The sequence below is a fragment of the Saccostrea cucullata genome, unplaced genomic scaffold (genome assembly GCF_032062105.1).
Source record: "Saccostrea cucullata isolate Sc308-1 unplaced genomic scaffold, CSIRO_AGI_Scuc_v1 ctg64, whole genome shotgun sequence".
NCBI classification, from domain to species: domain Eukaryota; kingdom Metazoa; phylum Mollusca; class Bivalvia; order Ostreida; family Ostreidae; genus Saccostrea; species Saccostrea cuccullata.
In genome coordinates this window covers 698,340-723,658 of record NW_026937285.1, presented here as the reverse complement: position 1 = coordinate 723,658, position 25,319 = coordinate 698,340, and the positions used below count along the sequence as shown (strand labels likewise).

At 31.4% G+C, this 25,319-nt stretch overlaps 2 protein-coding genes and 1 long non-coding RNA gene across 3 annotated transcripts; 2 read left to right on the top strand and 1 right to left on the bottom strand.

Annotated features, from left to right (window-relative positions):
- LOC134247711 (uncharacterized) lies at positions 1-24,743 on the top strand. Its single transcript, XM_062730042.1, has 22 exons — positions 1-143; positions 2,620-2,794; positions 3,181-3,262; positions 3,365-3,526; positions 3,909-4,112; positions 4,625-4,775; positions 7,807-7,951; positions 15,626-15,798; positions 16,187-16,358; positions 16,754-16,850; positions 16,970-17,131; positions 17,635-17,796; positions 17,910-18,007; positions 18,401-18,529; positions 18,911-18,972; positions 22,313-22,484; positions 22,894-23,005; positions 23,137-23,298; positions 23,650-23,811; positions 23,900-23,997; positions 24,176-24,298; positions 24,560-24,743. The coding sequence occupies exons 1-22, from the start codon at positions 49-51 to the stop codon at positions 24,668-24,670; spliced, it is 3,009 nt and encodes a 1,002-aa protein (XP_062586026.1). The 5' UTR covers positions 1-48; the 3' UTR covers positions 24,671-24,743.
- On the top strand, positions 7,274-8,193 carry LOC134247752 (uncharacterized). The gene is made up of 2 exons (XR_009987920.1): positions 7,274-7,314; positions 7,798-8,193. It is a non-coding gene; the product is annotated as an uncharacterized LOC134247752 (long non-coding RNA).
- On the bottom strand, positions 9,962-13,578 carry LOC134247749 (uncharacterized). Its single transcript, XM_062730129.1, has 9 exons — positions 13,383-13,578; positions 12,217-12,267; positions 11,959-12,033; positions 11,606-11,697; positions 11,375-11,417; positions 11,019-11,093; positions 10,536-10,624; positions 10,329-10,371; positions 9,962-10,109 (listed from the first exon to the last, which is right to left on the bottom strand). The coding sequence occupies exons 2-9, from the start codon at positions 12,259-12,261 to the stop codon at positions 9,990-9,992; spliced, it is 582 nt and encodes a 193-aa protein (XP_062586113.1). The 5' UTR covers positions 12,262-12,267; positions 13,383-13,578; the 3' UTR covers positions 9,962-9,989.
- Positions 24,744-25,319: the final 576 nt, after the last annotated feature.

Here is a 25,319-nt window from a genome sequence, read left to right as displayed (position 1 = left end):
AATGAAAGTAGACAAGGAGTGCAAAATCAGTCGAGATAAACAACTGAAATGGTGCGAGATGTGATCGTTTGTGTGCTGGTAGTTTTTGTCAATGTCTGTGGGAGTCTTAAGTGTAAGTCACACACTGGACAACCTGTCGATTGGTAAGGAAATCCGTAACCTTTTCAATGTATTTTGATTATTAATCGTGAGAAAAACGCTTTATTTAAAAAAAAACAAAAAACTTCTGACTTCACTGAAAACCAATCCAGGAAACAAAAAAGACGACTTGACACTTGACAAATTACTTAAGTTTGAGAATGTAAACCCTTCCGGAACATTTCTGAGATTTTACATGTAACGAAGGTTTCATAAAAAAAAGTTTTAAGGGATTTTTTTTTAAATTTAATTTTCATGAAGTAAATAAAAAACATGTAGAAGGTTTGATAACATTATATTGTTTAGGAATCCAGATACACAAATCAATGTTCAGATAATTTCAGTGCTTCATAAATTGCCATGGAAATTTTTCTTTTGGAAAAATTAGGTGTTCATACTTATATACTTAACCATGTTTTAATGTAAGCCGTCCAAAAAATTATCAATTATATTCAAAATGATGTTTTAGTTGTGATTACATGCTAATTTTGTATATCATTCATTGTACAGGTTCATAAAGAGAGAGAAATAATATTTTAAACTTTTGACTGTTTTTCAGACTTTAATCCCTGGCTGATTTTACTAACAGCCAAACAATTTAATAAACTAGATGACATTCATTCAACACATTAACCTACATATACATGTAGTTGTCTCCATGCAATTTATGATATCAACCTTATAATCTGCACATGACTATTACCTAATGTGTGCAGTGAATTGACAGTCTGAAATCTGTTCTGTCATGAGCAAATTTAGTTCACTGAGTAACAATATTTTGAAGCACCCACTCAGATTTGAAAGGTTTGTGAAACCAAACAGGAAATTTACTTTAGTCATAAGATAATTTATTTTTGTACATAAAATGGGAAGTCGTAAGGTGACAAAGTTTGAAACCTTGGACATATAATGCCCTCGTCACACAAGAGATAAGGCTAATCTAAGTTCTACATATTGTAAATGTAACAGCGTAATTCTCTTGTGTTACCTAATACTGAATAATAATTTATATCTATGGTAGACTCATATGGAATTATAATTTATATCTATCATAGATTTTCTATTCCCTAAGGATTGAAACAACTATCATTTAACTGAGATGGTTTTTTTTTTAAAGTCAGATTAGTCTTTTTCTGAAAATTTCTATGAAATATGCATTTCAAACCTCCAGAATCTTCGCAAACAAAAACAAGAACAGAACAAAATCTTTTCTGAAAAGAAAACAAGATGTGTTTGTAAAACAGTGCTAAATCCATATGGCAGCTCATGATGGACGTTAAAGTTTCTCAAATGCAGGTCAAACTCCAAAGTAAGATAAAGAGATAAAATTTTGGTATCCAAAGAATGGACTTGTCACAAGGAATATACATACACATTTAAAATATGAAAACCCTGGCACCAACCATTTAAAATTTTTGGCCAAGTTTTGTTTTAAAGAAAGTCATAATGCAAGGTGAAGGACAAAGGGTCACAATTGTTGGTACTCAAGGAAAGGTCTCATTAAAATTCACCTGTGAACATGTTGAAGTATGAAAGCAAGGTAAACACTCCAAAAAATTATAACAGAGGTTAAACTATGTTAAAAATGGATAAAACTCCAAGGTTAAAGGGTAAATTTGTTGGTACCTAAGGAAAGATCTTGTCACATGAAATACACAAGAATTTTTGGAAAGCCCTTGTTCCAACCATTCAGAACTTTAGTACAATTCTCAGGTAAGCTTGGACTTTCAGTAAGGCGTTCTCGGCGTAACGTAATTAGCGTCTGTCAAATGGCAAATAGATTTTCATTGTTTAAGGAATTAATAACATCAGGAACTTTAAATTGTTGTTGATATCGATGAGACAACTTACCGTAAGCCCCGCCTCTGTGCCGTGCGAGAACTTGTAATTGGCTATTTGCTACACTAGTTAAAATTTGGCGAATTTCTATCCTATGTATGTTTCAACAGTGAAGGAAAGCTGTGTATTTCAAAAGCTAATTATGTAACATTGAGAATGCCACACCTTACCGAAAGTCCAAGCTTAAGTGGAAATTGTACTAATATGGCCAAAGTTAAGATTTACAAAGGTAAAGCAAACTCCAAATTAAACGTCAAAATTTTTTGCCCAAGGAAAGGCCCCATCACATGGAATACAATACATGTATGAAGTATGAAAGTCCTAGAACCAACCATTCAAAAGTTGTGACCAAGGATATACTCTGGTAAATTTTTCCAAAAGTAGGTCAAACTCCAAGGTCAAGAATTACTGTGAAATATGAAAGCCATAGTTCCAACTAATCAAAAGTTATGGGCAGGGTTAGAATCTTTGCAGACATACAGAACAGAGCGAAAATCTTTGATTACGATGGCTTAATATTCTAAATTATTTCCTTTCAATTCACTCTTCCTAGTTTTAAGTTACATACTTTATGGTACAAGTTTGGGCACACTATATATTTTGATTCTTTCCACTGAGTAGGTGACTGTATAATTCTTGTAGGTTCACTGTGTACAAGCTTCCAGAAATCCATGATGTGGGAATAGACAAATGGTCTTATGATGGCGTTGGTTTCTACTACATGGATTCCAATTCTCCAAGTTGGAAGTTGTCATCTATCCCATTCAACGCAACAGGACACTCTGTGGAGTATACACTAAGACAGATCTACAAGAATGCAAGTTTAATATATTGGTATCATGGGTAATTTGGATGTTTGTAGGAAAGAGTTTTAAGAGTGTCAATTTAGAAAAAAAAACCTTAATCATTCACAGCTGAATGTTGGTATCTCAAATACTGATATCTTGGATGTTTCAAAGTGATATGAGAGTCCCAGCCATTTACTCTCTTAGTACATGTATCTTGATTTTTTGAATCCTTGGATATCTCTAAATTTTACCAAGTCCCATTAGATTTGAAAGTGAAAGAAGTATTAACACTTGCTCTGATTTTAAAATTGTGTCCATTGAATGCAGCAGTTAATTTAACAACTGCAATTTTAATTTTATGCAAAGTTTTAATTAATTTTATTTACAATAAAAGTCAATCTTTTGTATTTGACAGACTACAAATGAATACATGTATGCTATGTACAATGATCAGCCCCCGACAGGACATACATCTTTAAACCATGGCCACACGAAAGGTAAGATTTTTAGGTTGTCTCCCTTATTCAAATTACTAATTTTAAATTTTCTACCTTGACCTTCATCATTATTATCTATTCATGTTTATTATTTTCTTTCAGGGGTCTATGCTTTTGATAAATCTGAGGGGTTCTGGTTGATTATGAGTATCCCTCATTTCCCTCCCCCTAGAAGTTCTGGCTTCTCCTACCCTGATAGTGGCAAGGTGTACGGACAGTCAATATTCTGTGTCAGTCTTCAATATTCAGCTATTGAGAGTGTTGGTAAGTTTTGTTTTTTTTTTCACTTTGACCTACAGTAAAAAGAAATTATTCTATAAATATCATGTTTTCATTCTCTTGTTTTTGTTTGTTTTGGGATTTTTTATGAAGATATCTGAATAATGAAATATGGTGTTCTTGATAATTAATTTAAATTATACTTTTTTATCAGTACCTTGTTGAAGAATTCACAACATAGAATAGTACTGCTTAGTTAAAATTGAAATGACACTTTGAGTTTCTCTAAAACAGATTTAAAATAAGAAATTGAATACATCATTCCTGAGATTAAATTTATTCATTCTCATTGAATAGAAGTAATAGAAGTTCAGTGATAATTGTGATGAATTACTTATTATACCGGTAGTTTTACCTTTTTTTCCAGCCAAGATAATGACCTTCACCTACCCCAAGTTTTACGACCATTATTTACCTCCGTCTTTCTCCTCGGAGAACCCCATCACAATGAGTGTTCTGTCAGGGAGTCAGAAACATGTGACATCCCCTCCATTTCAGCTGGAAACCACACTCCATACCACAGACGGTGTGGTGCTACATAACTTTGCCAAGTCAACTGATTTTGAAAAAGGTAGTCGGACTGTAAAATTGTTTTATAATTATTGACTTGTATTCGGTAAAGTGCAGTTAATATCATAGTTCTTGTCAATATTGAATCACTATATTTATGGCATTTGTTAAAGATATATTTTAACTCCCAAAAATGACAAAAATTAACACTTCAAAAATGAAGTGAAGGAGAAAAATCAGCTTCAGTAAAGGGTTTAATGAATATAGTTACTCTGATTTAAGAAATTTATGGATAAAGTGTACTAATCTTAGGATAACACTGTAGGATTTTTTGGTCTTCAAATTGTGTTGCTCATAAAGCTTGTATTTTGCTTTAGAGGATTTTAAAAGCAATTGTGTCTTCTTCACCTATTTCAAAATTTACTTTTAACAAAATTTAGATAAATTATTGTTCAATTTCATTTTTATTAAAATCAGATTTAAAAAACCCCAACATATTCTCTTTCCTATGTATTTGAAGTGACGTGACATTTATTTGTAGTCTTGTAGACATATGAGAAATGCTATTTTCAGATTTATACGATGCTTTTTTGGCCCCCGTTTTACAAGAAACATTTTTTGTTGAAACTTGGCAAAATGGACCCAGATCGGACGATTTACCCTCAAATTGTTCTCTCAAGTTTCAGGTATCTGCAACATGCGAAGTAGAAGACACTTTATTCTAGTACTAACTTTACACTAGCAAACCCTTTGTTGCATGTCTAGCTACTCATATATTAATTTTTAGTAGTTTTCTTCCTCTAAACTCATCTTTAATAATGTATTTTGGATGTTAAGATTTTTTAATCCCTATTATAGTTTTCGCTTTCATATAGTTCGCTTGCATGAGTTTTTACTTTTGAGTGCATATATATGTTGTGTTCTGCTTAGATTTAAAACGACTTTTTTTAAAGGAAATCTGCATGGTCATATTCAATAAAAAAGCGATATTTACAATTCTAAACTTTACTATTTAACATATTGAATTACCGTTTCACCATAGGGATTATACGGTATATTAATTTGTGGCATTTTTATTAAAAAATAACATTCAGTTCAGATACATTGGCAATGGGATCAGGAAGCTAGGCATAGACTTCCTGTATATTTTATTTACCGTGCATTTTTAAAATTTTGAAAAGTTGTGTTACTTTGAAGTCTTACACATTATTTGTGAAAAAAAAAACCAAGTTATTTCTGAGAAAACATGGATCCAGTTCAAATTTACAAAACTTATGAAAACAAAAGAAAGCTTTAAGACCTTATAAAATGAATGTTAGGTACATGTATGTGGTTAAACAAACCTATTAAAATTGGTCAGAACTTACACAACACATGCAGTTTACTTTTTTGCAAAAATTGATGAAAACATTTGATCTGTCATTGTGGTGATGACTTCTCTCTACCACAACAAATTTTTTCATCACTAAATAATTTTGTCATTAACACAAACTGTGTATTCCTTAAGATCACATATTAATAAGTTTTCACAAAATTGGAAGAAATTATTGTCTGTTTTTTTTTTTTTTTAAATGTATTTTATACAGAAAACCTTTCTTAACACCCTTTTTCTTTACTTTCATATTTTAAGTGTGGCATTTGTAGATATGAGAAACACTATTTTCAGATTTATACGATGATTATTTGGCTCCAGTTTTACAAGAATCATTATTTGTCGAAACATGGCAAAATGGACCTAGAATTAATTTCAAATTGTTCTCTCAAATTTCAGGTATCTGCAACATACGAAGTAGATGATTCTATACTAACAAAGCCCGTTTTGCATGTCTAGTTACTCTAATATTCACTTTTAGCAATCTTCATCTTCTAAACTCATGTTGTTTGGATGTCGATACATATTTAATCCTTAAAAATATTTTTGCTTTCATAGAACTTGCTTGCATAGCTTGCATGGTATGGCTTTTGGAATGTATATTATATTTTGTTATATATTTATTAGATGCTGATATTTTAAACAATTTAATTGTCTAGATTCCATGAACTGTAATCGTGGAAGACTTTGTGCTTTTTATTCGACTGCTTACTAATTAATTTTTCGCTATCTTTTTCTCTGCTCAGTCTATCGAGTTCAAATGTATGGGATCGGTAAAAGGGAGGGTGAAAGGGGTATTGTCCTATCGTATTTAATATAAATATAAAAAAAATATTTATATATATGTTCAAAAAAATCAGCACAGAATTTGGCTGGATTTTTTTACTCGTCAAAGAAATTACTAAACTTACCTAATATGGCAGTAGGAATGGCCTAAATTTTTTCAGATTGCTTTGACATTTATTCTAATGTGTAGTATCTAAACTTTTCTCAACATCTTTCAATGTTTGAAAAGTTATTTGATTAACACATATTTAATATAAAATTATTGGATGGCCATCATAAATTTTTACTAGAAATTAATATCGAAAACGGTGCTTTTTTGTGATACAATAAATGTAAACATTTCAGATCTGTATGATGCTTGGATCAATGAGAGGATAAATCACGACTTATTCGTAGAAACTTGGCAAAATGGCCGCGGGCCTTTGTTCAATTGCATGCAACGTTATAACTTCTTTGCAATGTATGTACCGAAACAGTTGCGTCATCACTATTATCACATAAATTCGATATTAATTTCAAATTTGATTTGCATGCTTTTCTTTACTGATTTTTTATATGACACTTGAAGCACAGTCAAACATTTTTGTCTCAAACTCGATTAAAACACACATTATTTTCATACATGTTCAAAGAAACGTGTGTTTTCTTGTTTTCAAGGTTTATAAATATCAATGATATTCGAGATATCCGTGTTCGATATAGCGAACTCTTACTGTATGTAAAAACGTTTTCCTTTTTTTTTAAATTTTCCCTTTAACAATGATTGTCTGTTAGTATATTATATAGAATGCACCTTTTGGTTTTTACGTTGTATATCACGTATAAACAATACTAACAATATTACTATATTAATTTTATACTTTGCTGTGCACACTTTTCCTTTTCCGATTTTTAAATGCTATGTAATAGACACCCTTTACTACATTTTTGTTTCGTCATTAGATACATATACATAAATGACAGTTTTACATTGAAAAAGACGTAAATAATTACTTTGTAGGAAAATAATAAAAAAATCAATAATAACTATACGGAATTTTGAAGAGACAGGATCACTAATTAATAGACGGGTTCATGGATTTGTATTGGAGACATAAATAGACAGGTAAATAATGAAACTATAGCTTGATCAAATTTTTTTTTTTAAAAAGTACTCGTACATGAGAAAACTTTTCCAATCTTCCATAAAGAAAACTGAATTTCATTAGCTCATTATTCTTTTCAGGTGTAATTAAGATTTCTTATCAATTTAAGTGATCCTTTTTCAAAAGTTAAATTATATTAATATCAAAAAGTTAAATTTTTCAGTTAGAGATCACTTGAGATAATTTGAAAAAGAAGAGTTCTCTCCCTCAGTATGTTATTCTGTCGTGATTGGAGACCTTGTAGTAGTTGACGATTTTTGAAATACGTTTTTCTGCATTTAGTCAATTATTTTACTGTCCAGGGTGTATGTATTTGTTCTAAATTCAAGTGAATACTTTCCTACTTTTATAGGGAGTTTGATGCAATTATGACAGGAAATATATTGCTTCATGTTTTGCACCATCGGAAACCTTTTTTTAAATTAATAATTTTTTTTAATAAGCATACACAGTTTCATCGTGGTGGAAGTACCATGTGCATGTCTGACCCCCACACATGGAAGGAATACACAAACATCATCCGGGACATCGAGACGTGTGGACCAATATTCGGATAAGTCCCAAACCCGACACTTAAAACTGGAAACTCTTATTTCTGTATAAAAAGTTTATCTTCTGTATAAATAGTTTATCCCTCTATGTGTATATGTCATTATTATTATCAAGAAATGGAAGTTGTTTTCATTCTGTGTTTATGACATCACATTGAAAAAAAAATTTATTCATGGAATCTCAAAGTGGTAAACCAAAGGCTTGGATTTGAAGACGTTGATAAATTATAACTCAAAACCCTATATTTTTTCAGAGTACTTGAAAACATCTGGCATTACCTTACATTGTAAATTGATAAAAACGTTGTATCTTTTATATATTTTTATAGTGTATGTTTTATAAATAATAAATAATCATATGAAAAAACATTAATTGCGATTGTTTCATAGATGAAATGATATATGATTCTTAATTTGTATAACTTAAAGTTATCTGCGTATATTTCTTCTGTTAATAAACAGTACGTAAATTTCCAAAGTTTGTGACAAAAGATCTGCCCCTTGACGTATTCTTTGTCACTTAAAACTCATGTTTAAATGTTGTATATAATGGGATTTAAAAACGAAAAAACACACACACAAAATTCATATATAAATACAAGATAGATCTTTTATTATTGATTGATTAACTTAAATTAACACAAGAATTCTTCATTTATACGTCGTAAGAGTCTTTATTAGGAGTTTATACAGCTTGGCAATTAATCTTTTCATCTGATACCAAGGAATGCCTTGATTTTCCTTCCGATACCGATTCTCTTTTTCACAGATGTCTGAAAAGAAAATATGAGAGACATGTGACTTTTTTACAGACCTTCATCTTTATACACATACATTTTGTCAAAGTATTTACTAGTATTTTAGGTGCTATAATTGCATGAACTTACCACGTTTCCTACAGATTCATATGTGGAGTTAAGCGCATCAGTTGGTTTCTCAGGTATTTGTGGTTGTTCCACATTTTTGTTTGGCCGTTTCAAGTCACTCTATAAGAAAGAAAAATCTTATATTCCAATTGACAAATACATTTTCAGTAATATTACAGGCATGTTCTTAAACCCCCAATGATTAACGTTTGGCGAGCAAAAATTATTTTCAAAATCTTTTGTAATTGAGATTTAATTTGAATTATTTCAGATGTACTAAAATATATAAACTTCAATGAACGTACCTTAAATTCCACAACTCCGAAAAGAAACAATTTTCTTGGGACAAAGCAGTTGTCATTTTCATCTTCGTCGTTATTTAAAAACTGTAAAAGAAAAACAACGAAAAATGAAAATTTATTCAGTAAATAAACGATCCGATACTTTCAAAGTATCAGTATTTTAAATACTGGTTTTAGACTTGTTTTCTATGAAGTTGAATTTAACATTACTTTTTGAACATTTTTTCATTTAAAAAAGTTTTTACATTGTTTCTGTTCTACATGGCGTATTCCTTACCTCCAGTTTCATCTGCTGTGTTTCCGCCTTGCTACATGTAGCTTCCAAGTCTTTGGTTTCCTTGTCAGTGTCAATCTCAGCTTTCAATGCTTGAGGTATATCTTGGGGTTTGCTGCTTTATAGTATAAAATTTTACTTTAATATCAACAATGAAGGGATTTTTAAAACTTAAAAAAAATATTCCATAGCGTTTTCGCGAAAAATGGACTCGTTTAACAAATGCATAATTACATGTACATTCATTTAATTTAATATCATAATTACAATGAAATGTCAACAGTTGATTTTAATATGAAGTTAGTACCTGATATTGTTGGGAGCTATTTCTTCTTTTGGTTCGTCCTCTTGGGTAACTTTCTCGTGGTCTCTGCCTTCTTGTTGTATGGCTTTGTTAAACATGGAAGGCTCCTGTAAATAAAATACTTATATAAAAATCTTGGATTGTATTGATCTTTTCTTTTTTTAAAAAAAAATATTCATATATTTGTATTTGCATGCAATTACTCGAGCATTAGGGTTTATCCTTTTAGGATGAAAATTCCTTCATTTCTTCCAAAAATCAATTAATTTAGCCTTCTTATGCACATGTACCAAAATTAATAAATAAAAAATGATACAAGATATAAACTTTTGCAATGTTTAAGTTAACCTGCAGAAGTAAACTAAATCAATCCATTTATATACCTTTGTTCCTATTTCTTCTTCCTCTACTATATCAGCCCACTTGTACGGAAACTTCAGTATTTCCAGTTTTTCTTCCTAGAAGTTATAACATACAAAGTTAAAATAGAAATTATGCTACAAAACAACCTACATCACTTAAGTAAAGTTCTTTTGATCAAGAAAATTCTCGGTTGTTTAATGCAACATAATATAATTTTTTTTAAATTGACATTTTTTTCATTATATTTAAGTAAATACATGTGTAATATAAACTAAAAGAAAATAACAACAAAACATAACATCAGATTTACTTACCAAGTTAGTAACAGGTTCTTCACCAAAATTCAAGATTGGCTCTCTGGAATAAAAAATTTCAAAATTTTCACTTCATGCACTATGTGGTTTTACTATGTACCTTTTATTTGATACATGCTAGCTTTACAAATTTTATGCATTAATTATGGAGAGAAACATTGTAATATTTTCAAATCTTTTACAGTCTGTCAAGGAAAAATTGGTTACCTGGGGATTTCATTTGTTTCCTCTCTGAAAATCTTAACGTTGGATTCGGCCTCCTTGTTCGTCTGTTCTACAGTTAGTTCATCATCTTCCTAAAAAAAGAAAAAGAAATGATGCTTCATTTTTAGATAGATTGTTTTGTTATAGCTTCAATGAAATTTCAATATTCACTTTTGAAAATAAAAAAAAAAAAAAAATGGGAAAAACGCAATAGTATGATAAAATGAAAAAAATTGTCAATTTCTTAAAATTGTAGTCTTTTACTGTTATTGTTTGGATAAATATATGATCATAAAATCTTGGACTCCATTGAAATTGGCCATAAATCATAATATACACTCAGAATTTTAATTTAAATTCAGTCGTTCTCATAGATATTCAACTAAAATCACTAAATTTATGTTACCCTCTTGTACAAAGTTTATATAAATACATAATTTATGTTCATTTAATACAAAGTAAGCAGAATTGATATATTATTTTTACCTTTGCTCTTCTTTCCTCCTCTTCAACGACCTCTACCCAGGAGTATGGGAATTTCAGAATTTCTAATTTTTCATCCTAAAATTTTAAGATTCAACGTTAAAACGGATGGCATAATATTGACAATGTATAAAAGTAAAATTCGATTGGGTATATTATTCGATAAATATATTGCATAAATTGATCAATAATCTTATCCATTTTTTTTTCATACATTATAAATCATTATAATCAATAATTGCATAGTTGGCCATGCACTATAATCATAACTATATAATTCCTGGGGGGAAAAAATCCGTCTCCATCAAAAATCACATGAATTAAAAAATACACCGAAACAAAGCAGATAGTTTACTTACCAGATCTCTCACGGGTCTATCCCCGAAATCCAAGACTGTCTCTCTACAACGATGAATATATTTGATGAAACTTTCATATTGACTTTCAAATTGACTGAATGATGCCAAATGTACACTCAGATTTAATGTTACATGTTCAATATTTGAAACGAGATAACTTGTAGAATCACATTTGTAAACTGTATTAATTTAATACAAGAATCTTAAAGCCTCACACAGTTCTAGTCTTACCTGGGAATTTCCTTTGTCTCTGTTCTTAACGTTTTAACTTTGCATTCATTCTTCTGATCAACTTCTTGTACCAAATCTGGTTCGGTGACTTCCTAGATAAAAATTAAACATACATTTTACCTCATTAAAAATAATAAATCTCTCTTTATAGGGAAACTTAAAAATACTTTAAAAAATGTGCATATTGAAAAAAATAATTTACATATGTTTAAATGCGTAATGAAATTCTGGTAAAATAAATTACAACTACATGTAAAGAAATATATTGTGAACGATATGCAAGTCTTGTCCGAGTTGTAGTGTAACTGTGTTGTTGCACAAGACATATATCTAAATTTTCTGAATAAATGTACCTTCATAAGTCTTTCTTCCTTTTCAACTTCTTCAATCCAACTATAACTGAATTTCAGAATCTGTAGCTTTGTGTCCTGAAAAACAACACCAAGAAATTATTTTTGTTCAGATTTTCTTTTAATATATGTACGAACAATTTCTTTGAACGAATAATTTACTTTATATTTTTTGCATTGAATTTGCTGTAAAAGGTAGTTGCCAGTTTCCGTCGTTAAAAACCCTTCATAATTGATATGCAAGATATTAAAGGTACTTACAACATCCTTAACTGGCTCACTCCCAAAATCCATTGCAACATCCATGATTGTCTACAATCAAAAAAGCATATTTATAAAAAATACATTTTCTCCTGTCAAGAAAAACAAACAAGAAAAGAGTAATTTAGTCGTGAATTTTACCGCTAATATGTCTGCCATCTGCATCCACTTTTGTTATAGTGATAATTGTTACGTCACATAATTGTTACGTTTAAGTTTGTGTGTATGCTTTCATGACGTCATACACAAAATATTTTTTTTTTATCCATGAAAGTATACTTTTTTTAATCTGTCAAGAACGTTGGTGTAAAATTGTTTAAAGGACAATAGTAAATATTTTGTGTCTTACATGTAAGTTTATGTTGAACAATAAATCTCACGAAAAACTACTTAAATGCGATATCAAAGAACCTAAAAAAATAGCGCCATTCCTGGAACTGTAGACTCAAAATTACGATTACTATTTTAGCCCGAAAAGAGTAGCTAAATTTACGTGCACGTGTTATAATACAGGATAAAAAAAATTATAGAGTGCCAGGAAAATGCCACATTAATTGTAATATACACAAAGTTTTAGTTTAGTTTTAGTTTAATGGGCATTGGTGCATGTGAATTCATCACAAAAATGAAAAATAAGTGCTAGTTGAATGGGTGCATAAATGCTTTTAAAAACTTACTAATAAACGAAACAAGAAAAGAAGTAAATTTATAGTCTAAAACTCGAAATATTTTTTTTTTATCGTTCGTGCCAGGAACTGTAATTAGTTTCAGAAAATAGGTGGAAACGGGCTTAAATCTATATAATAGGGTTATTTATTCAGAGATGTTCTACAGGAATAAAGGATCTACTTTCGTCAAATACCGTGGTTTATTGTATACGTATGTGATTAGGTCTTTATCTCATATGACATGATTCTTAGTTTAAATCTGCTACAGAAACTTTGGTTTAACACATAAAATATAGATGTTTTCATTCTTTTTCTGGACACAAGGAATGCTACACATGTATTTACCACCTGTAAATTTCTGCTACGCTAGTTTATGAGTGGTAACACTGGAGGATATGATACGTGCTATTTTTCTTTTTAAAAAATGCCATTTATCTTGAATCTCAAACTAACATGTAGTGTATAGATCCATTAGATACAAAGAAATTTTATACTCACTCTTTACGCCGCCCTTTTGTTTGGTTGATAAGATAGATATAGATCTATTTCGTCATAAAAGCATGACGTCACAATGCTCCTTGTGACAATAGTTCGGCAATCCTCGGATGTTTCCGTCGCATAAATCAAAGGTGCGAATCTGTCGAGCGGCGCAGACTGGTATTAATTAATTAAGAAAAGTGACAAGTGTAAAAGAGAACTGCATCGTATGCATAAATCCCAAACACTGAATCGGGTAAGTAATTTGCTTTATTGGGAAGTAAATACATGTATATTTTTTGTTGTTTAAAGGTATTTTACATCATACATACAAGTTTCGTAACGTATAATATCATTTCCATTCTGTTGGAAATGTTCTAACCTACTCTAGTCTATTGTTGACTGACTAGCATCAGCAAACCAGCGACTTTCTATATGCTCGTCTCAATAAACAGGAATCAATGCTCCCAAAAATGTATTTTAATTTTATTTACATAAAACATAATACACTATAACTTTAATTGCATGACATATAGTTATATTTAAGGAGAGGAACTCGTAAGTTGAAAGAACTTGTTTCCAATATTTTTGTTTATACAATAAAATATGTTCAAAACAAAACTATAACTTGATTATATATGTAAAATTGTTAATTAAAAATACAATAATGTCAAGATCTAATTTCCTTTGGTAAATGAATGGTAAATGAATATGTTACACCTGCTTTTATTTTGTTTCCAGATATATATGCCTTCTGTTTCATTCAGAAGGATATTGCTAGTGATATACTTCGTGCTCTGTAAATTCTAAAAGCTGAATTTCTCAGTCCTTCGATCGATCCTGAAGAGGGTCACGGAGACAGAGAACAGAGATTAATTTTTAAGTTGATTTGTTAGAACTTTGTGGCAGTTGTGTCCCCTGCTTCTATTACGTAAGCTTTATTATCATATTTTTTGGATTGCATTTTCATCATGTCAACAGAGTAATCATGACATCAGCGGTGATGTCATTGAAAGCCACAGAATAACGACCTGTTCTGTTCTCAGGTAAGGCTGGTCCCCAGTCTTCCGTTGGCTGCAAAAAAAAAAATAATAATAATAAAATAAAATACAACAAAATCAGACTTTTGAAATGAAAAGTCTTGGATGAAATTTGGAAAGCATTTCAAAAATATAGAATGATGTTTTTGTTTTTTTTTTATCTGAGCTTAGTGAGGGGTTTCTTTCCTTTCCAAGCCCCCCTCTAACAGCATATATAAACCAACCAAGAATTCCAATCAAACACTTAGCTTGAATTAACCAGGCGATCACATGGCCAATGTCTGGGTATAAATATTCATCGCTTTCTAAATATTCTGTTTGAATTAATATGAAGAGAATTACTGCCTGATTTTATGGCTTCATGATGAAAGAAAGTCTCATCGAGACCTTTTACCTTACAGTATAGAATAGTTTCAATGAATATTACCGCTGAAGAGAATCCTAAGGCCACCATCGTGAAGAAAAACAATATTGACCATAACGGCGCTACCGACATTTGGGCCAAACCTTCCGGATAAACAGTAAAAACAAGACCAGGACCTAGAATATAAAATTTTTAAATGAATCCGCGTACTTTTAAAAATATATACATGTATACATTGTGTATATTTTTACAACGCAGAAAATGCATTTTTCCAAAAAAGAAGTGCATTTGAAGTGTCATCTGAATCCTCTTTGATTGCATCATCTTGCTGTTTACGAAAGCTTTAATTTGATTGACGCTTCTCAATGAGAGAAACAAGCGGCCCTAAACTATCTAATGAAGTATGCCAGAGGTCCAACGGCAACGTGCACATGTTGACTCATGGCCCCTGGCATGATGAGGATGGCAAAGAATGTAAAATGTTCAAAATATTGATTGTTTATCTATTGATTGTGTGCTTAAATTTTCTTAAATGTACTTTTGCAGATTTCCATTTTAATTATTGGTTATAAATAATAAGTTAGAAATTTATGAAATCAAAATCAATTATAATTAAGTGCACTTATTAATTTTGGAATTAATTTTTTGGACTAAGCTTTTGAGTCTATAGTTCCTGATTGTCGATGTCAAATGTGGAGTAATTATTGTTAAGTGTTTTGATAATGTTGTGTTTGAAAAAAAAATTTCCGGCTCATCGCCAAAAATTTCCTCATTGCATTTTTTTTCTGCGAAGATTGGTTAAATTATTCAACATTTTTATCAATTTTACTTCAAACTCATAACGTTGAATATAACTTTAAATACTATATGAATATAAGAAAGAAGAACATCAACCTGGTCTCCATATGAAAATGCCCGTCTTGTTTGACTTTATTCTGTGGACTTTGTGGGTGACGTTTTCGGGTACAGCCCGTGGAGAGGGGTACACCAATGGAATAACATGTCAGGGTATTGATCGCCAACCCGTGGACTGGTAAATATAGCTTTTTACATAAATTTTCGGTGTCTTTCTTAAAATGAAAAAAAATATTTACTGTCATAAATTTTTTTTATGATATGCTAATACATTGTAATTCTAGGAAAGGTGAGAAATTGAATTATCATTTTTCATCAAAATGTTTCTCCTTATACATTTTTGCTCTAATAAAAAAGTAATTCATCTCAAGACAAGAAAGAAGAAACGTTACATTTTCTGGAATTTCTTTTATACTAATTTCTGTTGCATCTACGTTGGTTTAGACCAATAAACTTTCAGTTTCCTAGAAGATCAGTTATGTTAATTTCAAATTCTAATCTACAGACTATGAAAATTGACGTATGTTTTATCATTTGATTATAACGCTGGTTCCTTTCCATTTTAGGTTTATTGTTTACAAAACTCCCAAGGATCCCCAAAACAAAAACAAGCTGATATCGGAGGGCGTGGCTTTTTATTATATGGACTCCCACCGACCTGCGATGACCCTTTCTCCCACCCCCATAGACAAGGAAGGACATGCCCTTTACAACACGCTCCAACAGATCTATCTGAATGTAAGTACTCCTTCAATTAATATCCCTAAAAAGAGATTGTATTTAATACAGCAAGTTAAATGTTAGCGACAGCATAATTCATCGATAAAACGTGAAATGTGCTTTCTATTAAAGCTCATGGAAAATGAAAGAATGGGTCTTAATCTATATACAGTAAAACACGCTTATATTGAAGACGCTTATAATGAATTGACGCTTCAAGAGAAGTTTAATTGATTCACATTCACTGTGGATTAAATAAATTTAAAACGCTTAACGTAGATAACGAATTGTGTTTAAAAAGCAAAATTGTCCGTCGTTGGTACTCTACATAAAAGGGCTTCTATGTTAAATTATACACTCTTCTATAATAAATCTGTTATTTCTAGATTTGTAGATTCTTTCTCTTTTCTCAGTACTTTATGGTGGAGTACGGCATGTATAACGACCAACCGCCTGGAAGTTCCAACAAAACCTGGAAAGGGCCGGAAAATGAGTTTGGTCACACCAAAGGTAAACATGTGGCACGCTAGAAGAAGTTTCTTACTTTTCACACTTATATTTTAATGTATATAAAATAATTGGACAATGGTCGTGAAATAGTCATAACTGAATTTTACCACCCTTTACAGGGGTATATGCATTTGACAAGCAGACTGGGTTTTGGTTGATTTCAAGTATTCCTAAGTTCCCCCCACCCAAAAATAAGGGGTACGCCTTTAACAAACTGGCACAGCAGAACGGTCAACTGGCTGTCTGTGTCACATTAAATACTCAAGAGCTCGTGAATCTCCGTAAGTTATTCTTTTTTATCTTGGATTTAGTAATTAAACTCTCAGCATTGTTCTTTTTACTTTTACTGTTTTATTTTAAAGCCATATATGGCGTAACTGATCAAAAAATATAATTTAAAAAAATACAAAATTAAGTAAAGAAATAGAGTTAATACATTTAAATTAAAACTTTTCACACAGTTCTGAACACGGAGAACACCTCGTTTCAACTAATAAGACGATTTTATCTTCTCTGTAATGCGTTATTTAAATCTTTTGTATTTTCTTCCGAGTCGGAGAAAATTCCGAGAATCCAAATTAAATTGTGATAGCTTTATAACGCAATTGACTTAGATTTTGTAATTTACGGAAAAGTTCTATCTTTATATGAAGTAATGATACAAATAATAACTTCTTATAACTTTAGTCTATTAATTTTCATTGTACATACGCCATATATGGCTTTAATAAATAAAAAAATAAATCATCGATATATTATTTAGCTTGTCGACTTTTTTTTTCAGGAAAAATATTCGGAACAACCCAACCCCAAATTTACGATGGAAAAGGACCTGAAACGCTAATGCCACCAATGCAACCCTCAAACGAGTCTTTTGTGTTAAGCATGTATACCCACGACAGCATGCAACTAATGTGTTCAGCCAAAAGTTCCCTATATGAGAAAGGTTAGAAATTTTAAAACCATATTTATAATTTCCTTGTCACATGTTACATAATCAATAAATACTGACAAATGGATAAACAGTTTTTAATAGAAATGTGATTGTATTTTTTCTAGACCTGTACGATTCTTTGGTTGCTCCGAGTCTATCCAGCGACGTCTTGGTCCAATCCTTTCACACAGGCATCCCGTCTTCCTGCTCCACAGTGTATAAGGTGAATTCAATCAGCTTGCATACACTTTATGTGTCTGTGTTTAAGTGTGTTGTAAGTTTGTGATTACATGTGTCCCGTGTGTGTTTAATTTACTCACTTATTGTAGTTTTGGTGATATATTTGTATTGATAAGTTACTTCAGTACTAGGAATGGCAATACACTTTCAACCAAATCGTGAACAAACAAAAAACCCAAATAATTTCCCTAGCTATAATTTGGTGGTTAGCGATATTGAATACCAATACTTTAAACTGTGTCTCAGATTCCCTTTTTTCAATGTCAAGAACTTTCACTGTAAACATCTGTTTATATAATACAATGCAATATATTTTTCTGATTACTTGAAATTAGTTACTGAATTATCTTTAAGTTTATTTTGTATGTATGCATAGGTGATTAATGTATCCAAAATCAAGTTCCCGGATACCAACATCTACTTGTCCGGCCAAAGAGACCACGCCAAGTGGGCGGTGTCCGAGAAATTGGGGAGATGGGTGTGCATTGGAGACCTCAACCGATCGGTAATTAAGTTCTCTCTTCATTCTCTTTAAGATAATTCAGTCAAACTTCATTATCTGGAACACAATATGTCCTTGGAGATAATAAGACTAATACACAAAATCAAAAGCTAAGGAGACAACCAACTCTCTGTATAATTTTCAGTGGTATTCGATATTTTGAGGTTCGAGATAACGTAGTTCAACTGTAGTTTACAAATCCCAGATGTAACAGCGGAAAGTCGTATATACGAAGTTCTAAGTTCTAAGAAAGGAAATGACAATTTAAAATCCTCTCCTGTTTATTTCATTTTTATTTCATTTTTCTTGTATGTTATTTGATATATAATGTTAAATTTTATGTTCTGAAACTGACATTTTCATATTCTTTTTTCTGATTTGCAGACTTACGCCCTCAAGAGAAGGGGAGGAGCGTTGTGTATGGCCAACTACACGGCTTGGAAGGCGTTTCATAACATCACAAACTCTGTTGACAAATGCTAATTTGAAATCAGTGCTAATTTTAGCTTGGGTTAATGATAAAACAACGATGTTTTTCATTTTTTAATTTATGACTGAAAGAATTGTTTTTATTTGTGTTTTACTAACAAGAAAAAATAAAATAAAATCTGCAAGATATAAATTTTATTTATTCATCCTTAGTTTAAGAAATTTACTCTAACCATGTCCTTTTATAGATATCTGATACGATGGTGCTTTGTTTGACATAAATGAAAACGCAAGGTTAGAATGCAGATGAATGGTCATTTATTAATAAATAAATGAAGAAGCAATCAAAATATGTCAACATATGGTGTAATTAACAATACGAAACAAAATTAAACACATTAAGTATAAGAAAGAAACAATCAAAAAATCTTAATGTCACAGTACTGTGCAATGAGATACGCATGGTACAAAAATATGCAGTGAACAGAATACGTATTTCAAACCTAATAAGAGTCAAAGATGGGGCAACACCCACCACCGATCAAGCTAATATGGTTTGGTCAGCACCATTTCATTTGACAATAATTTAATTCTAGATGTAAAACGTACGTCACAATGAGTAACGTCCAAATGTATTATTCCGATTGACGTTACTTATATGTATGGCACGCCAAATTCACAAACATAGGTAATCAGAGATTACAGAGCTCACCTCAACGAATGTTGTCTTTAAATAAGGCAAAGTCACACAATTAACCAACAAAAAATGTACATTCCAAAAATGAAAATATCTAAGCAATTTTGATCTGATACTTTGAAGTAGACCAACATAAAAAATTTAAAGTAGTTCTTCTTCATGAAAATGTAATTCAGCATCTAAAGCAAATTTGAGTTTTCATCTCTTGATGCAACATTTGTGCAAGTTTGGTTTATACAATGTTATAAAAGCCTTAAAGTTTTTTGGTAATAGACCTGCAACCATAACTTTAACCTGGTCTATTATCTGAAAAATATATATGTCGAATTCAGCATCCGAAGCAAGTCCATTAGTGTGCATCCTAAGATGTATCGTCCATGCAAGTTTGCACATTATAAGGCTCATAGTTAATTGGAAATGAAACATACATCAAAAACTAACATTTTCACTCATCCACAAAATGTAGGTCAGATTCAGCATCCGAAGCAAGCCTGGTAGTATGCATCCTAAGATGTATCATCCATGCAAGATTGGTCATTAAAGAACTCATAGTTACTTGGAAATGAAACCTGCACCAAAAACTTTTACTTGTTCACTCAACTGGAAAATGTAGGTCAGATTCAGCAGATCCTTAGATGTATCATCCATGCAAGTTTGGTCAACATAGGGCTTATAGTTACTTGTTACTTGGAAATGAAACCTGCACCAAAAACTTTAACCAGTTCACTCAACCGGAAAATGTAGGTCAGATTCAGCATCCGAAGCAAGCCTGGTAGTATCCATCCTTAGATGTATCATCCATGCAAGTTTGGTCAACATAGGACTTACAGATACTTGGAAATGAAACCTGCACCAAAAACTTTAACCTGTTCACTCAACCGGAAAATGTAGGTCAGATTCAGCATCCGAAGCAAGCCTGATGTATCCATCCTTAGATGTATCATCCATGCAAGTTTGGTCAACATAGGACTTACAGATACTTGGAAATGAAACCTGCACCAAAAAACTTTAACCTGTTCACTCAACCGGAAAAAGTAGGTCAGATTCAGCATCCGAAGCAAGCCCGGTAGTATGCATCCTTAGATGTATCATCCATGCAAGTTTGGTTAACATAGGGCTTATAGTTACTTGGAAATGAAACCTACACCAAAAACTGCACCAAAAATGTTAACCTGCTCCAAAAACATTAACCTGGTCATTCCTTTGCTAAAATTGCAGCATCTGAAACTTTGACTGGTACAATGAAACACACTAGAACCATCTTCCATGCATGTCTAATCAATATAGGTCATAGAAGTACTTAAAAAGAAAACTGCTCCAAAAAACTTAACCTTAACCCGGGACGCCGACGCCGACACCGACACCGACGCCGAGGGTATTACATAAGCTCCCCCAACTTCGTTGAGGTGAGCTAAAAATGAGCAAAACATATATAATTTTACAGATGAAAACTATACTTAACGAATCGTTAACTATAGTTTTCGGTTCGTAAACTATAGTTAACAGTCGATAAACCTAATTTATCAAATGTGAAACTAGGTTTATCTCATTTTTGTGAATTTGGCATTATGCTTAATTTGAAGCCATTTTATGAGGTAAAATTGTCTTAGTATTGTCAACAATGAAACTAAATTATAAGGAATGAAGCTTATTTTTTTTTTAACCTATTCTATACGATAGGTTAAAATAAGCTTTATTCCTTAATTGTTTATGGATTGTTTTTCATTCTGGTATAAACGTTAAAATGGGAAGTAATTTACAATAATTGAACTGATAGCGCGTGATAATGAATGGGATACATGAAATTGTATATTCTCGTATTTCCTCATTACATAGTATGAAAAAGGAAGCATTCTTTAAATAATACCCAATCTATGTGTGTTCGTAAATTGTATTATAACATACCAGTAATACAAAAAAGGAAGTACATATGTACATATGTTGTTGTGAAATTCACAACAACATTCCGAAACGAAGAGGTGAAACTCGGGACGCTAGGCAAAGTAAGAATTGTCCCTTTCCTAAATACGGCTAATGTTTTATAAAAACAAATGGGCGTGTAATTAGCTTTTCAAAAATGTTCTTCCGCTAAATATTGAGTCACTCAACTTTCCACATATCAGATTATATTCAAATATCAAAATGTATCAGCATAAACTACAGAAATGGATCAAGTGCCTTCCTATAGAAACATGCGTATGATTTCGAGTTTGAATTCCTATAGGAACAAAACAGAAAAGGTATACTCTGTCTAGTATTGTTTTCTGGCGATGATCCGATTTGTGATTCCCTGCTCCGTTCTTGTGAGTCTAAGCTGGGGTCTGGGATGTTTAAAAGAGTCAGGAGAACCTGTTGACTGGTAATGTCCAAATTTTAAGCATATCATCATTTAAATCTAAAGTTTTTTCCCTATACATGTAACTACAAGTACAGTCAACGATAAGTGTTCATATTGTATTATGTACATAGCAGTCACACCTAGATCATTACATTTGCATGCATCATCTATACCGATGATTCTTTTCTCATGCTCAGCAAATAAGTTATGGGCAATACGACTTTCAAATTCCATTTAGCAGATACTGACCTGATAACAGATTTTAAAATATTCTTGTGTTTGATTGATTAAACAAAGCGAAAATAAATCTTCCTTCCTCTAGGTTCATTGTTTACAAGTTGCCCAAGAATAAATCAAATAGGAATCCTCTAATCAAGCAAGGAGTTGGATTTTACTATATGGACTCTGAAAACCCTTCTTTTTCCTTGTCCGATGCTGACATTCAAAAGGAGGGACACGCGTTATACAACACACTGCAACAAGTTTATAAACAGGTATATATCATCACTAAAGACAAAATGGACTCTGTACTTAAAGGAAGTTGCTTCGGAATAAAACCTCGGAACATGGAAGCCTTGGTTCAATATTTTTGTACCTACAAGTAGTATTTTAACAAAGATACATAGTAGTAAATATTGCTGATAAATTAATACCGTAACACATCATAGTTTGTTTAGCTTGTAAGAAGAATTTCAAGATTTGATTAATGAATGATGGCTTTATAATTTCTAGAAAGAATTTTATAATGTCCTTTTTTAGATGCAAGTTGTGGAATTTTTCATTCAGTTACTTTAAAAAGTATTGTTAAAAGGATCTAATAAATGTTTCTTTGGAGTAACTTTTTTGTCTTTCACCCAAACATACAGTAATTGTTTGTTCCAGTATTTATCACTTTTTTTTCAGAATGGACCACAAAAATTTAAGTATGCCATGTACAATGATCAACCACCACTGAAGCCAACTGATATATCCGAGGAATCTTTCAAAAAATATCATTTATATGGACATACCAAAGGTATATTAAACACGAGAACTCGCTATCATTATAGACGATTTGCTTATACTATAAATTTGAGCATTTTTAGTGCTTTCTCCTTCTACTAGTTGGAAACATACAAATTGACACTTGTATTTTTATCCATACAGGCATGTATGCATTTGATGAGAAACAAGGATTCTGGCTGATATCAAGTGTTCCAAAATTTCCAGCTCCTCTATCACATAATTACAGCTATGAACAAGAACAAACAAAATTAGGACAGGCTATGATTTGTGTGTCCCTCAGCAGAAAATATCTAACAGTTATAGGTAAATAGAAGTTCTGAAATACTTACAATATGCTTCATGAATCTTACAAAAACACACTTGGGGAGAATAATTTTTTTCTCTTTTGAGTTCCATTTTACTCCAAATCGTCCTATAGGCCTTAGACTTTTTTCTTCCAAAGAGGTCCTCTAATAAAGATGAAATTTTTTGTGTCATGGAATATATTTTATGTATTTATTCTGTTAAAATGTAATGGAAACATTTTTTTTCGTTGTGAGTGATACATTGTAAATTTCCAACAGTTACTTTGCTACATTTCTTTTACATGTGCGACACTGCTGTTTTATTACATTAATTTTAATTTGTGTACACATGATACTTTTATTTTCTCAGAAGACATATTCAACATAACAGATCCTAATATATATGACCCAAAGCGAGGTCCTCGGCGCCATTATTCGCATGTTACTTTGGTCCCATATAAAGTTTTCCCAATTTCAACAGTGAAAGGTCAAAGGTTCCGATTCTTTGCAAAGTCTTCGATCTTTGGAAAGGGTGAGAAAGGACAGACCAGTTTTTCATAATAAAAGACAATCATTTTTTTAAATTTAAAACAAACTTGCAAATATTAATTTTGTTAAAGATTTGTATGACGGTCTGGTTGCACCTGAATTGAGAGAATCTCTTTACGTGCATACATGGGAACCAAACCTGACTTCAGCTTGTAATATGGAATTTAAGGTTTGCAAAATGCATGCATTTCATATAAATATACAACTTCCGATATTACTGTACAGTTTTACAAATTCTAGAAATGAAAATCTCACGTTTCGGACACAGAAAAGCTCAAGCTTTAAAATAATCAACTAGTATTCATTTTTTTTAATACAGTAAATGTATTGAAAAGTCACTTTTGTAGGTTATGAACATTGAAATAATTAAGTTTTCCAATGTCACTGAGTTCAAGTCAAACAGCGATCACTCAAAATGGATTGTTTCTAAAGACGATTTCTGGGTTTGTGTTGGTGACATCAACAGAAAGGTATTTCATTGAGAATTTTTTTCCAATATTGTCTTAGAAGAAATTATTTGGATTTAAACATGATAAATTAATTTCAATTATTATATAAAAAAAAAGATTATGAAAGAATTCAAGACTTGAATCATTGCTATTTGCAAGTAGTTGATGAATAAATGAACCTGATAGTAAATCTGTGGTAAAAAATTCAAATAAGCTGTTGTAACAGAAACTTGTTGTTACTTGAAATTGTCTTATAATGCATTGCTTTGATATCTTTCATAGACAACACAATTTAAGAGAGGTGGTGGAACAATTTGTTTATCCAGTGAGTCCGTATGGAGGGCTTTTACTGCCCTTATGAAATCTGTGAAGACTTGTACAAGAAATCAATGACACAAATACTAATAGAATTATTCCATATTTCCTAAATATTCAACCAACTGTCAATGAAGCACTTGGATTGGTATGAGCTCTGGAAGGAACTCTCGACTTTGATAAGAAATAATTGACTTTGCTCTCTGGACTATTAGAAGCAATGTATTCCTTATATTTCACCTCTTGTACATTGAAGTGACTGAACTTTTAGGGTTTAAGATCTTCATGTATGATATTTGTACAATTTATACTTGGAAAAGCTATCGATAGCCAATTAATTATGCAATTATAATCTCGTATTGCATAGCTTATAATGGACAGGAAGAATGATACATGGGAAACTATTAAATGATAAGTCTTATATATTTACATGTAAAAGGATTATTTTTTGTAAAAAAAACATCGAAATTTGTTTTTCCTGTTGTTTTTTTTTTCAAGGAAATAAATACTGTAATTGAATATTGTACCTCAAATTTCAATCAACTTGAGATCAAAAATGACATTTTTAATTGCTTATCATTATAATACTAGGGGTTTTTACCATTTTATTAACCCCTTTATCTCATGGATATCCCACAGTTGTCACAATTTGGTTTTGTGAGAAAATGATGAAATAGGGGAAAGTGGATTCCTATGAAAAACATTGTAAAACATAGATAGTCATGTA